Source organism: Aspergillus mulundensis (genome assembly GCF_003369625.1).
Source record: "Aspergillus mulundensis strain DSM 5745 chromosome Unknown scaffold_4, whole genome shotgun sequence".
Classification (NCBI taxonomy): Eukaryota; Fungi; Ascomycota; class Eurotiomycetes; order Eurotiales; family Aspergillaceae; genus Aspergillus; species Aspergillus mulundensis.
Window position 1 is genome coordinate 1,967,579 of NW_020797892.1, and position 14,434 is coordinate 1,982,012.

At 52.2% G+C, this 14,434-nt stretch overlaps 4 protein-coding genes across 4 annotated transcripts; 1 reads left to right on the plus strand and 3 right to left on the minus strand.

The window, feature by feature from the left end:
• Window positions 1-211: 211 nt before the first annotated feature.
• Window positions 212-2,563, plus strand: DSM5745_05099 (NAD(P)/FAD-dependent oxidoreductase; the record flags this gene model as incomplete). The annotated part of the gene is made up of 7 exons (XM_026747115.1): window positions 212-336; window positions 392-488; window positions 554-613; window positions 676-1,165; window positions 1,247-1,786; window positions 1,840-2,084; window positions 2,369-2,563. 7 exons carry the CDS (start codon window positions 212-214, stop codon window positions 2,561-2,563), a joined length of 1,752 nt encoding a protein of 583 aa, XP_026604595.1.
• Window positions 2,564-3,639: 1,076 nt separating this feature from the next.
• On the minus strand, window positions 3,640-5,737 carry DSM5745_05100 (ankyrin repeat domain-containing protein; the record flags this gene model as incomplete). The annotated part of the gene is made up of 5 exons (XM_026747116.1): window positions 3,640-4,585; window positions 4,641-4,726; window positions 4,781-5,060; window positions 5,113-5,208; window positions 5,328-5,737. 5 exons carry the CDS (start codon window positions 5,735-5,737, stop codon window positions 3,640-3,642), a joined length of 1,818 nt encoding a protein of 605 aa, XP_026604596.1.
• A 2,511-nt stretch (window positions 5,738-8,248) lies between these two features.
• Window positions 8,249-8,680, minus strand: DSM5745_05101 (ATP synthase subunit C family protein; the record flags this gene model as incomplete). The annotated part of the gene is made up of 1 exon (XM_026747117.1): window positions 8,249-8,680. The coding sequence occupies one exon, from the start codon at window positions 8,678-8,680 to the stop codon at window positions 8,249-8,251; it is 432 nt and encodes a 143-aa protein (XP_026604597.1).
• Window positions 8,681-11,606: 2,926 nt separating this feature from the next.
• On the minus strand, window positions 11,607-14,332 carry DSM5745_05102 (uncharacterized protein; the record flags this gene model as incomplete). Its single annotated transcript, XM_026747118.1, has 2 exons — window positions 11,607-14,168; window positions 14,222-14,332. 2 exons carry the CDS (start codon window positions 14,330-14,332, stop codon window positions 11,607-11,609), a joined length of 2,673 nt encoding a protein of 890 aa, XP_026604598.1.
• Window positions 14,333-14,434: the final 102 nt, after the last annotated feature.

Here is a 14,434-nt window from a genome sequence, read left to right on the forward strand (position 1 = left end):
GTTTCCATGTATCAAACATCATAGCGCTTGTGGGGGCGGACTTGTGCTTATCGATTCCAGGTGCCTCCCCTCCTTGGAAGGGGACGTATATGTACTTCTCAGTCCTTATATTCTGCTGCGATGCCCTTTCCATCAAATCCGAAATAAACAACCGTTCTTTTATATCCCATCGTTATCTGGACTTTTACGCAAGCTATCCGAATCCTCGGCAATGGATATCCCAGCTGAATGCACTGTTCTCATCGTCGGCGGCGGCCCCGGGGGCTCTTATGCTGCCTCTGTGCTGGCTAGGGAGGGGATTGAGACCGTCTTGCTGGAGGCCAATTCATTTCCCAGGTCAGGCTGCACCACTCAAACTCCGGTAATATTCGCAGAACTAAAAAGATGGCAGGTATCACATCGGCGAGAGCTTGCTCGCTTCCACGCGGGGGTTCCTTTCGTTCATCGATGCGCTCGATAAGTTCGAGTCTCACGGATTTAGGCACAAGGTAGGCGCCAACCCACCTACTTATATCGCAATGCAACATCCAGAGGAAATACTGTCTCTAACTAGACACCCTGGCTACTACCTAGAACGGAGCTTCGTTCACCTTCAACAGCAAGCCCGCAGCGTGTAAGCATTCCTTGCCGAAACCCATGCGTACATGCCTGCGTGCCATTGATACACCCTGATAGTGCCCACAAAACACCGTATTAACTCAATTCCAGACACCGACTTCCTTCCCTACGGCGGACACGCCTGGAACGCGATTCGCTCCGAAGCAGACGAGCTTCTCTTCAAGCACGCCAAAGCATGCGGCGCGAGTCTTCGACGAGACAAAAGTAACGGACATAAAATTCGTGCATTCAGCCTCCAGGAACGGAGACGTACCGGCGACAATGTCCAATGGTCCCTCGGCAGCCTTGAGCGGCAGTATCGAAACAGCCCTGGGCCGTCCGGTCTCTGCGTCCTGGACCCGCAAGGACAAGACCACCGGCACGATCAAGTTCAAGTACCTAATTGACGCCAGCGGACGGGCCGGACTCGTCAGCACGAAGTACATGAAGAACCGCAGGTTCAACGCCGGGCTAAAGAACGTGGCTATGTGGGGGTACTTTGAGAATGCGACGGACTATGGGGTTGGGACGCCGGGCTATAAGGGGCCGTTCTTCCATAGCCTGAAAGGTAAGCAAGCGCAGTGCATTATCAACACAGATAAACTCTCTTATCATGGAGAGTGAGTTGAGCTGACGTTCAACGTGACAGACGGCAGCGGCTGGGTGTGGTTCATCCCGCTACACAACGGCACCACGTCTGTGGGCGTCGTGATGTCGCAGTGCAGCCTCGCGGCGAGGAAAAAAGCCATGGCAACCCCAAGTACTCGCGAATTCCTCATAGAATCCCTCCAGCACGCACCAGAGCTCTTTGCCCTTCTAGAATACGCAACGCTCGTCTCGGAGGTGCGATCCGCAACGGACTGGTCCTATACCGCCTCGTCCTATGCGTCGCCGTACATCCGTATCGTCGGCGACGCAGGCTGTTTCATCGACCCGCTCTTCTCGTCCGGTGTGCATCTCGCACTCACAGGTGCGTTGTCTGCGGCGGCGAGCATCTGTGCCGTCCTGCGAGGCGACTGCGCTGAGGAGAGCAGTGGGAGCTGGTACACCGCGAAGATCCGCGAGGCGTATACGCGCTTCCTGCTTGTTGTGACGGGGGCGTATGCGCAGATTCAGCGAGGGGACCAGGACGTGCTGAGTGAGGAACACGAGAAGGATTTCGGGCGCGCGTTTGGGTTCTTCCGTCCGAGTGAGCATGTCCAATCCCTTCTCATTACAGTACTTGCTAATAGAAAGTACTAGTTATTCAAGGAGCCGTCGAAGTCACCAGTGGCGCAGAACTGACAAGTAGTGAGGTCTCGCAGTCTATGGACTTCTGTATCAAGGTCATCCGCAAGGCCCAGACGACCGCGGGCTTTTTAGCTGGGCCTCTCCCCGGGCTCGATACGAAAGATGAGCTGGAGGAGCAGACGTGCGCTGCGCTCGTGAATGTTGAGATCAGGGGCGGGTTGGAACACTTTCACGTTGATGTTGTGGAGGGCATGGCTGTGAGGTTGGAGAGGGGGCGTTTGGGGTTGGTGAAGGTTGCTTCCAGTGATTGAAGCATAGGTGAGCTTCTACTAGCAGTCTGTGCTCAGATGCCATATTTGAATCTTATGGTGTTTGGGCTTAGTAGATCACCACCCGTTAAAAAACACGTCTTATGGAATGCTAGGGTTACCCTACCATAATCTCTGTTCCTTACGTATGAGCATCGTTCCAAGTCCATGCCTACCTATGCCCTTCCAAGTTTTTCCCAGCCTACGTACACTAATGCACATTTGCTTAATAGGTCCACCTAAACATCATCGCCGTCTCCAACGCCTTCGTCGACAACGCAGCCCAGTTCAACAAGGACCAGCGCAACAGCCTCCAGGACGCATTCACAAAGGTCAACGATGAGACCGGCCGCTTTGTTATTAATGTCGCGAGCAAGGCGCTTGTTGCGGCTGTTTATGCGCTGGATCCGTCGGAGGCTTCGGCGTGAGTCTTGGATTGGGGATTTAGGCGGCTCATTTGCTTTCTACGGTGGGGAGCTGGATGGCTGTGGAGGGGGGGATCCCGTGAAGGCTTAGTTGGAATTAACCAAGAATAATATCTAATATCCAATAAGTCAGCCATAGTCACGATATGATAACCATGTATATGGAGAATTGAAATGACTCTGAGTAGGTATAATCCACATTCCACCTCCATTTGAGACGTATGTCCTAGATCCCTCGATCATGATGAACCTAAGGTTGGCCAGTCCACGTACCTACGCAACGATCCCCGGGGATGGGACTTTCTAGCCATGATTGGCGGACGGGTATCTAGGGCTTCCCGGGTCACGGCGGGGGGTGTCGCTGGGTTCTTCTTTTCTTCTACTACCCACCTGCATGCACCGGATCGAAAGACTGGGCTGGAGTGGTCGTATCCGTCCACATGTTATGCTGAGAACCTGTTGGCATTGAGGTGAAGGGTGAGAAGGGAATGAGTGATCCCGTGGCTCCGGCCCCGACTGAATTGTCTAGGCCAGTTGGGTCTAGAAGGGAGCTACCATAACTACCACGGCCACGATGAGGGCGCATAGACAAATACCCCGACATTTCTATCCGAGTTTTGGGTAAGCTCGGCTGACAGAATCAGGAGAGCCGCAGCTCAATTTCTCTTTCGCGTGGTGTTTTTCTCATCTTCCTACTTAGTACAGCGAACTTGGCCCTATCGTTTGCCTAGTTGCGGCCCATCTCTTCCTTAAAGGGGCGCTCACTAGCCTACAGCTGAGTTAGATTCTGATAGCCTGCGTTTCTACTGGCGGTTTAAGATCTGGAGGCTGTGGTGTGAAGTTATGCGGACTCTGCCTCCGGGCTAGTCTACCTACCTTGCCCTAGCTCCGAATGGGAGCATAGCATACAAGCTTAACCCCGAGGCGAAGTGGCAGGCGGGGGAGAGGGAGATACACCAATAATAGTTAGACTGGGTCCCAAAGCAATGCTCGCAGTTGAGTTCTTATAAATTCACAACGCCGCTTGTGCGAAATCCAATGTAAGTCATGCTATAAACATAAGGTCAATTTGCAACAAACTAATCAACCCAGGTCCCAGGCATCACCTCCAAGCTCCTCTGGATAGACTCCCAGAACTCCCCCACAAGCTCGTCCACTGGATTCGTTACATAGATATGCCAGTCTTCGGGCTCGGGGCCGTACTCCAGATATAGTATACGAGCCCAAAGCCCTTCACGACGTTGGTTCACCGATCGGTATTGCCCAGGAAACTTATCACAATCAAGCCATATAGGAAGACTGGGAAAGACTGCGTGAGATGTGTATAAGGCTAATTCCTTCTCTCCATATGTCTCCAGGTCAATGCCGGTAAGCTTCAGCTCTACTATCCACAAGCGCAAAATGTGGGTGAAGTTTTTCGGTTGGCGCCAATAGCCTTTACAATCGAATGGAACAAAATTGAATAGGAAACCAAGTAGAGGACTTCGTCGCGGCCGATAAGCAAAGTTGGCTACTTTGTTCAGATCTGAGCCCGCGGATGTTGCTTCAGCCAGAAGTCGGCGCCATTCAGCTATTTTATCCGATCTTTTTGCTGAGATATCGGTCGCCATGCCTTCTGCTATCTTGTGCAGAAGAGTCTCCCCGCGGTCATCTAGAATAAAGGCAGCTGGGTCGATATGGTCGCCGCCACCCATCGCTATTCGGATTACCGCAGGGTTCGGAAAATGATTCATGAAAGTGTTGAGCCTTATTGCTCGGTTGAATCGTACGTCGAGGGGTAGCTCTGAGTACCGTTCGAAACAACGGCTATTTATCATGGTGAGGACTTCAGGTGGACCGCCAAATCCAACGGTCTCCCAGTAAGGAGACGTTCTTCCATCGTCCCATTCTCGTTGTTCATCATTGGCGAGCAATTCGTTATCGATCTCGCCAATGCATAGTCGATATAGATCGGATGCCAGAGAAATTTTGTCTAGTTCAATACCACCCCATGCTATATAATAATCTAGATACTGACAACAGGTGCTAATGGAGATTAGTCAGTGAGATGAAACCGACATTACGATGGGGATTGCCTTACAGTCCCTGGTTGTCCGTATGGTTCAAGTCAGCCCCGACATCCAAAAGTAAGCGGCACATGTCAATGCGCCCTTGGGAAACAGCAATCTAAAAAACGTTTTTAAGCACAATTCCAAAGTGGTCAACTTTCCAAGTACCTACATGTAGGAGGCTTCTCCCATTAGCTTTGCAGTCAAAGGGAGAGGCGAGGCCCTCTGATAACAGTCTCTGAACTTCTCCGACGTCGCCATTCTTACAGTGCTGTACGACTGGTGCATCATCTGGTATAACATTGTTAACTTGGAAGGTGAACTTCCAGCCAGATAAGATGTGACTACTGCCTATGGTCCACATCTTATCGACGAAGAACAGCGGCGTGCGAAAACGCAGTACTCTTTGACCGAGGTCTTGTCTCTTGCGTCTTTGAGTGTTTATCTGATAGCTAAGATAATTAGCTGAAATGTGCACTCCTAGTCGCTTAATAAGAGGCATACCTCGTATTTGTCTTGCACTCAGCTAACTCGGTAGTTCCATCTTGCGGTGCGGAGCTCTGCATGCTGATTCTTGAGTTCATCTCATATAAAGAGACACTATACGAAGCCGTGGTCAGCAATCCTGTGAAAGAACAATACCCGATACGAAGCTGGGTGGTTGGGCTTCAGCGGAGTGACAAGCACTCCCTAACAGTAAGAAACAACACCTCGTTTACCTGCAGTAAGCCTGCTGAAGCAGTAAGAGGGTGCTCTTGAAGCTATCAAGATTCTGCCTGTGCATACGAAGCGTTTCCTTCTTCAAAACAAGTTTCAATATTCCGACTCGTCCCTTCGTGGCGGTGTCTCTGCATGCGGAGATTTCCAACATCAATGCTTGGAGATCTCTGTGGAACGCCTGTAGACGACTCTCGATGGACGGAAGGTTGAGGAACGTGAGCCCTTCGGCTCTCAGTGTCAATAGCACCGCTTGAATAATTTCTATCTCCTCGATGAGATTCTGGAGGTCTTCAGGTGCTGTCTTCATGAACGCCCGGAGGGCCTTCAACTTAGATATCGATTCAATTATCTGTTCCAGCAAACTAACGATATTGACCGCGCCGGCCGCGATCCCAAAAGCTTCGGCCATGTGGGTTGTCGTTTCGATAACAAGACAACTACGCCTGCCTCTATTCGTAAAGGTTGATTCCCGCTCTAGCGGGGGCTGACGGGTTTTGAAGGCGAGGTAGCCAGCGCAAGGCTGAAATCGGCTGCAGCACTGATGCACAAGGCTGTGTCCTTAGCCATCCATAATTCAACACGTATGCGCCCACGTGATAGACCGTTCTGTCATCGATAAGTTGAGGCAGAACAGGCGAGAATTCGTTTCAGGTTGTATCTGTCTTTGACTGCATGGTTTCAACCTTGCGTCTGGCAAGGACTCGTTCGTGGCTGTGTTCGCTGAAGGAAAGGCTGAGTGACAGATTCACGAGCTCTGTGCGCAAGTCTCGGTCGCAAAGAGGGACTTGAGACTGTTAGGAGATGATGAGGGAGAAACCTAGTGAGTAGGCAAGTTTGAGTTCGGGGGTGGGCAACCAAAGCAATGCCTGGGGCAGTGCATCGGGAAGGAGTGACCTTAACGCTATTTCGTCATCGCACAACCTCAACGTTGATGATATCGCATGGCTATTTATGATACGAACTCAAATCCTCTGTCATTCTATATCCGCGGTGTGAGCTGCTGCCAACTCGGCAATTATCTACACAGCCTGATCGATGTAATGATGAGCGTCCTGTTCTCATATCCTTGCTCGCGCTCGCGGGACCGCAGATCAGTTATTACGACATGCTGGTATGAAGGACGATAGGCAGTTCAGAAGAAAGGCCCGGGGTATAACCCAGAGACCTTGCCAAATCTACCAAACAACCTCTATGCATATCGCAAGCTCGTAGATCCATATGTCTGCTGCTTCACCCAAAGGTTACACTCTCGGCGTTATGGATATAGCCTCCGCTGCCCTAACTCAAGCTCCCGACAAGACTCCATATGTACCATCGCACCCGCGGACAAAATCAAGACCTTCGCTTTCGGTCTCGAGTAGATCAAAATATCTGCATTGACAGATACCGTCAAGTCGGATGTATCAAGACCTCTTGTTTATGAATGTTGATAGTTGGATCTCTGTCAGATATCGCCCGAAATATATAAGCCACCATAGATAGTCGACGTTTGACACAAAGTAGAGAGCAGCAGATGTAACAGTCAAACAGTCCATCATCCGCAACAAAGAAACCGTGCATCTACTGGGCTGTACGACATATGAATGACTGCAAGAGATGCTGTGATAGAACGCCTACCATAGAGTACTCCGTAGCAACTAAGTCCTTAAGCAGACGCGCACAAAAAGCATAAGAGCACAAAGCCTGCACAATCTTCTACTAGCAAACAGCGCAAACATAGTGGTAGCGGTGTCGGGAAGGAAGATGGATTCTCCGCCAGGTAGGTACTTTACTCCGTACCTACGTATGTATTGTGATACGGGCTGTAAGCGTCCCTAGTCGAGGGATCGAAGACCGAGTATTACTCGGTAGTACTCGAGTTACAGAGCACAAAATACTGGAAAGGGCTTCTATGAATCTCCAGCTGCATCTCCAGCACTGAGTTGAATTGGAAGGGCTTGAATTGTAGCTCTGTGTACACGCACGAATCCTTAGATCCACGCTGCTGAGGTCACGGTGAGCTCAAGCGCTCGACTCGAGCCCAGGGCTGCAAAAGTGCAATACCGGTAAGATAGGTCTGCACAAATACGCCGATCGATACCGGGAAACGTACGAGAGCCGAAACAAAACCATTGGTCTTGGCGCGTCTCTAGCGGCGAACGCTCGCAAGGCATGGGAGCTTGGTGCCTTATTTCAACCTCAGGCGTCGATTTTGCCGGAGCTCCGGGAGCTCAGATTTTTCAAGGGAAGCTACCCTACGGTGAGGACAAGGAAACGGCAGCAATTGCACACGGGTTTCGATAATGCAATTGTATTGGTAGTTAGAAGTGTATTTCAGCCTCCTGAGTGGTAGTCAGTAATAAAGTTAGTTGAGTGACCGGATCATGAGGCAGAGCTGACGTCTACATGGCGACTCCAGCTCGATGTTGAGGCCACGCATCCGCAAGCCTCCGTTCCACTCACCCCAGGTTGTGAGCGAGCTCGAGCTCGAGCTTAGCTGTTGTGCGGAGAAGAGGAGTAGGCTACGCTCATTGTTTATTTAGCTACATTTGCTGAAGGATTGTTGAGTAGAGGCACTCGTGAAGTGGTCATTTTATGGTCTATATGTACAGTACAATGTATTGCTGGCCGGAAACAAAGGGAAGAAAAGGAAAAATGATGAATAGTGTAGTACATGATGATAAAAAGACCACCACTGTAACCCCTTTCCTACCGGCTATGCAAGACAACCGCAAAGATGAAGAAAGTCGAGAGAGTCCAAAAAATCCAATCCATTTCCCATTGTTCGTAGTTGTACACTAAGCTCTTGTCATATCTCAATTGGCGGAAAAAGACGACTTCGTCCGAAATTTTTGTCCCATTCTCGTCGTGGTGTATTTTCGACGGATCCGAGGGTCCCAGATCAACCGCTCAAACCGTCATATGCCGGAGTTGTCATAATTTAAACGTACTTGCACATCATGGCAACCATGAGGTCGAACAGACCGATGGCCTCGACGAAGGCGAAACCAAGAATGGCGTAGGAGAAGAGCTGGCCGCGGAGAGCAGGGTTGCGGGACACAGCAAGGAGGAGGGAACCGAAGACAACACCGATACCGATACCGGCACCACCGAGACCGATGGCAGCAGAGCCCATACCGATGTTCTGGGAGACCTGGACCATGGCGTCGGCGATCTCAGAGGAGTACTGGCGGCGGGCACCGAAGGCCTGGCGGGCGGAGGCCTGGATCATGGAGGGCTGCTGGCGCTTGATGGTCTGGAAGGGGGTGGCCATGCGCTGGGTGGTGAGGGTACGGGCCTGGATGCGGGCGGCAGGGCGAGCGACCTTCATGGTCGAGGCCAGGCGCTGAGCGAAGACACGAGAGGCGGCCATTGTGATGGTAGGGATGGAGTTGAGATGGAGGATGGAAGAGAGAGAGATGGATGGACGGAGGATGGAGGAGAGAAAAGAAGAGAAGGAGAGAAAGTCTTCCAGGAGGAAGGGAAAAATGGGGAGGAAAACGGCCCTAGCACCTAAATACGGCTCCCGCTTAATTTTCGCCCTTTTTCGCAGCGTCTTTCGTGCGCTAGCTGGTTTGGGAGGCTGGGAACAACCCTACGCCGAACTGCTTTACGGTCTTTTACACAGCCTATACGCCAGCCCTGTGTATTCTATCCCTGGCCTTCCAATCCCAGCCTGGGTAAGTCGGGTTCCTTCGGGATGGGGCCAAGCTGACTGAGTTTCGCGCCTGGCCAATAATGCGACCAGCCGTGGAGCGGTCTGAGCTGTCTATCGTGAATCCGTGACGCTGAATTGCTGAGTGCGAGTCCGAGACGCGCTGGTATCCACCGGTTGCTCCAGTCACGGGGGAATCCACTTGGCTTCCGGGCTTCCGCTCTTGAAAACATTTCTACATCTTCCAAGCCATATCGGCAATCTCTGACTACTTTATTGCACCTCAATTGCATCGTTTTGTTGCCAATTCCCTGGAAATCTGACTCTGTGCGGCTGCACGAAAAAGAAATGATGTAAAATTTTGCGAGTGGGTCCAGAGCCAGGGTGGATCCGATAAAGTGGTACCGGTCCACTATTTCTTGCAAGCTCAACCACTCACAAGCTTGAGACTGCAAGCTAAAAAGACGGGCGGGACCTCGGACGCAAATCTCGACCAATCCGGCCCGAATCGGGAATGCGGCTCCACAGCAATATTTCTCCAAGCAAGCTGCTGCAACTTGGCCGAGGGTTCTCTTCGGCTGGAAGGAAACCTGTCAGTTTCAAGTTTCAGGCGTTGCAAAAAGAGTCGGAGAGATCATGCGCTGAAGACGCGGCACCGGCGTTGGCGCTGGCAGGTGATCGAAAGCCAAAACCGCTGAGTCAATGTAATCAAAATAAAATACCGTAATCTCGTAAAATCGCCGTCTCACCGATTCTCGGATTGGGAACCCCGTTCTGGGCCGGAACCCACCCGAGCAACAAACAGTGCTCGTCACCCCAAACAAAGCGCAAGAGGAGAGAAACCACCATGCCTTCGAGGGGCGATGCGCCTCATTATATATCTTCGCTGGATCCTCATACATCAGCAGAAAAAAGACATCTGGAGGATGCCGGGTGGCGCGAAATCGCTCCCGATCTCATCTTGTTCGTCATAGCTTAGGTGGCATTTTTGCCTAAACTCCCCTGTCGGCCTGTCCTGCATCGCGATTTCTTGATTTCCCGCCTGCAGGAGCTTTTACTTTTTCTCTACCTTCCCCTTTATTTTTGGCCTCTGCTCTGCCTATTATTTGTCTCTTATAAGTTATCTCAACGCCTGCCAGTCTGCTTCCAAAGAAAACATGTGATGCGTCCGGAGTCCAATTGACGCAGCAATCGCTCACCCCCAATCATCAGAGCGTCCGCATGACCTCATTTGAGCCTGCTTACCTAACGGCCTAACTCCTAAGGGGCAATGGGCATCCTACCTAGGGACCTAGGGTACTCCGTAGACAGGACAGGGATGGCGCTCCTGCGTCCCTGGTTCCGGCGGCTTTTCCCGAGTGCTCTTTGTTGCTGCAACTTGCTGGCAACTGTCGACCCCTGCAATAACAACTTTTTTTATCGTTCTTTGTTTTGCTCTGATTTGAGTCTGGGCTGCAGCTGCAGGCTACGTAGCGGCTCGATGTTGTCCATGTTATTTGCGCTAGGTAAACATAGCTATCGGTAGTTCTTGCGGTCGCGGTTGTCGCGGATAATATGGGCGGGCTTGCCTCGGTTATTGTCCGGGCGTGTATGTATGGGGAAATGCTGTGGTGATTACTCTGGGGATCGTAGTGCGCGCTCTCTTGCAAAATACGCGAATGTCTTTTTCATCGAGCGCTGCTGCTTGTATTTATGATACGTATTGTCCTCCAGTGACCAATTGAGTCGTCAGGCTGGGACTTCATCTCCTCCGCTTGCTGGTGCGTCTCCATACCGTGGATTCATCAGTAGTGAGAGATATAGGGAGTATGACTTGTATCATGCAGTTTGATCAATTGGTTCCCTAAAGCCAATACAGGATTTTGTTTCGAGTCGCAATCCCCAATCCTCGACCCTCAACTTAGCAGCCATGCCATGCGAATCCGATGTGTCCTACTCCTACGACTGTACGCCGGGGAATCCATCTCCCGGGGTCGACCCGAATCTCCCCGAGTAGAGATCACGTGACCTCACGATCCTCACCCTCCTCCATATATAGAGATACAAGGACCGCCGCTAAAGTGACAATTCCGCTTTCATCATACGTCTCTTGCTCCTAAAATGCCACCCCCAGAATCCCTCTACACACCCGAGTCCGTACCCAGGATAAAAAACGCCAAGCGCCTCACGGCAACGCGCACAAAGCAGCTTATCCGGGCGGCGGCGCGGGACTGCGACGATCCGCCGCCGAAACCTGGGCTGGGCGAGTGCTGTGGGAGCTCGTGTGATCCGTGCGTGAATGATCTGTGGAAAGAGGAATTGGCGTGTTGGAGGGAGAGGTGGGGGGTTGATGATGAAGGGAAGAGGAAGGATGGAAAGGACGAGGGGATGAGGAAGATGCCGGGGAGTTTTGAGTGGTGAGAATTTGTAGGGTTACTTCTGATCCTACCTCTCTTACTCGGTGGTTTCAGCAGACGGGAGCTTGCTTTTTCGCCGCACCTTATGCTGGACTAGGTATTACGAGGCCGGTTCCTGAGTACTCGAGACAAGAGTTCTAATCCTGACAGGGTACTACGTGCATGGTTGAGGGGATTAGACTGATGTTTATTGGATTTGGCTGGACTATCTATCTATCTAATACCCTATTTGGTTGGTGGATGGCCGTTCAAGCCGAAATGGACATAACCTCATTTCCACTCGGCACTTTAGTCTCATACTCCAGCACAAGTCGGACCTCCTCTTTCGGCTCCAAACGCAGCGTCCACTTGACCTCGCCATTCTTGCCCAGGCTAGCTGTGCCATGGCCCTTCCTCTTCTCCATTTTTATGTCTGCCTCATCGCCCTCCTTCTCCAGCCCAGCCGGCTGCAAGACGCGAACACGGAGCTTCTCGTCTTCCGAAACAGGGACAGGAATCTGATCAAGCACAACAATATCAACAGCGTTGCTCTTGGTATTCTTAACCCTGCACGAGCGCAGAAAGTTGGCGCCATCTTCTTTATTAAAGATCATCGCGCCTGGAAGCGGCTTAACTGTTGGCTTTGCGTACTTCACTTCGATCGCTGGATCAATGCCAAGCGGAATGTTGAAGAAGACATTCGGCCCGCATGCTTCTGATGTTACCGTGCCGATGAATGAGCCGTCGACTGTGATTCCCATTCGTCCACGTTGCAGTGTTAGCGAGGAGGTATTCTTGATCCGGGCGCGGAGGAACGCGGCGTTGCGGTGTTTTGGGACGATCACGTATGTGAGGTTGACGGAGTTGAGGTCGAGTTCTGCAAGGACGTGCCGGCGGGATGCGAGGGAAGGGACTAGGGTTCGGCGACCGGGGAGTTCGTACGCCGTCGTCAGGCCGTAGTCTTGTTTGACGGTGTCTTGGTGTTCGATGGTTGATGCGAGGGATTGAGTATCTGCCTCTGCGTCGCCTTCTTCCGACGCAAAGAGTGAGGTGGTGTGTTCCGGCTCTTCAGTCTTCTTAGGTTGACTAGGCAACTGGCCGAATGCCGGTTTGCTTGTAGAGGGGCCCCCTGTTGCTGCCGGGACCGGGAGGGGTGCCGCGCTTCCGAAAAGGCTTCTCTGCGCCTGATTTTGTGACTCCGATGCCTGCACTAGCCGCCCGAACAGACCACCGCTGTTGGGGAGGGGTACCGGGCCTCCGAAAAGGCTCCTTGGCACCTGATTTTGTGACTCAGGTTCCTGCACTGGCCGCCCGAACAGACCACCGCTGTTGTGGAGGGGTGCCGGACCTCCGAAAAGGCTTCTTGGCGCCTGATTCTGTGACTCAGGTTCCTGCACTGGCCGCCCGAACAGACCACTGCCGCTGGGGCGTGCATTGGAACCGAATCCCCCTGTCGCGTTGGACCCAAAAGGGCCTCCTCCCTGTGGGCGCTCAGGTGCATCATAAGCCGCGGATGCTGCAGATGAAGCTCCAAAGAGACTTGCGCCTCCCTGATCAGCACTGGCTGAGGTGTTTGACGCTTGTCCAAATAACGGACCCGACGAGGGTCCTTGCCCTGAGCCTACGCTAAAGCCTTTCTCGGTGCTTCCCTCTGCCAATTGGGCGAATGTAGGACCATTTCGAGTTGGCGGTGCCTGCGGTGCCGGCGCACCGAAGAGGCTACCAGTAGCTTTCGGGATTGGCGGCAGCGCTGGTATTATATTAGTGGGCGCGTCCAAAATCCTTTCCCAGGAAGGACCATCGGGCTTTGCTGGAAGCATCGTCGAGAGCTTGATGTTCCATGTGTCCAGAGTGGGAATGCGCACGCCGAGACCGCTGAATGAAGCCTGGGACGTGGATAGCGTCACCCGAGCATCGCGCCATATCTCAGTACTCGAGTTCCTGAACTCCGCGCGGTAGCTCAGCCGTGCCGTCGATGAGGGCGAGTTGATGGACAGATCGTACCGCGAAAACCAGCCTGATCCGGGAACAATGTAGCTCAAGCGCAGCGTGACATCAACAGTACTAGAGTCTTCCCGTTGCGTCTCGTCACCTCGAACGGTCTTCTCGCCGATCGAGCTGCGCCGACTGGATCCAGGAGTCACCACAGTACTTCGGCCCAGGCTATCGAGCGAAACAACCACTCGTCCAACTTTCGTGGCCCAGAATTGACGTTGCTCAGCACGCTTCCGCTCTTTCTGTTTCTTTTTCTGTTGCCGCTCCTTGGCCCGTTTCTCATTTCGCTGCCGGATCGCCTTCGATGCCGCGGCTCGGTCCTTGAGGAGTATTTTCTTGCGTTTATCGATTTTCTTCTGCATCTTCACCAGCTCCTTCTCGCAGATGGTAACCTCGGCCGTAGCCTCGTGGTGTTTCTTGGCCTCGGCGCCGCGTCTGGCGACATAGGTATCCAGGAATTCCTCCAACTTCTTGATTTCCTTATTTTCATCCGCCTGTAGCCCTTTTCCGTAATTGTCAAGGATGTTCATGATGGCAAACGCTGAGCTGATGCGGCTTTGGGCCATGGCCAGTTTCTCTTGAATCTTTTCCATTTCAGTTCGGATCGCCTGGATCTCAGGATCATCGGCGCCATCCTCGTCTTCGGAGATATCCTCTTCGTCGCTTTCTGAACTTTCTGAGTCAGAGACAGTATCATCAAACTCCCTCCGGTTGGGAACGATGCTTGTCTGGATATCTGTAATCGTCGCTGAACCGTGACCGGACCCTTCGATGCGAATTGAGTCGCAATCTACGCGGGCGTCGAGGCCGTAAATGGTGATTTCATTTTGACCGGGCTAGTTTAGAGTTAGAGCGTCGCTTTCCTTCATCCGCAATAGAAGTCGCTTACCTTGACAGTAGTGTGGATTTCGCGGACGATGGTGACTTGCTTTGGCGCTAGCGTGACCTCCTTGGTGGGCAGCTCTGAGATGAGAATTTCAGAGGTCGCGATTTCAGCCATCTCGACCAGAATGCGATGCTGGAATTTGACCCAGGTTCAAAATTGATGATACTGAGAAAAGAGAGATGCAAACAGAGTGGAGAGCGGGGTGCAGGTGGGAGA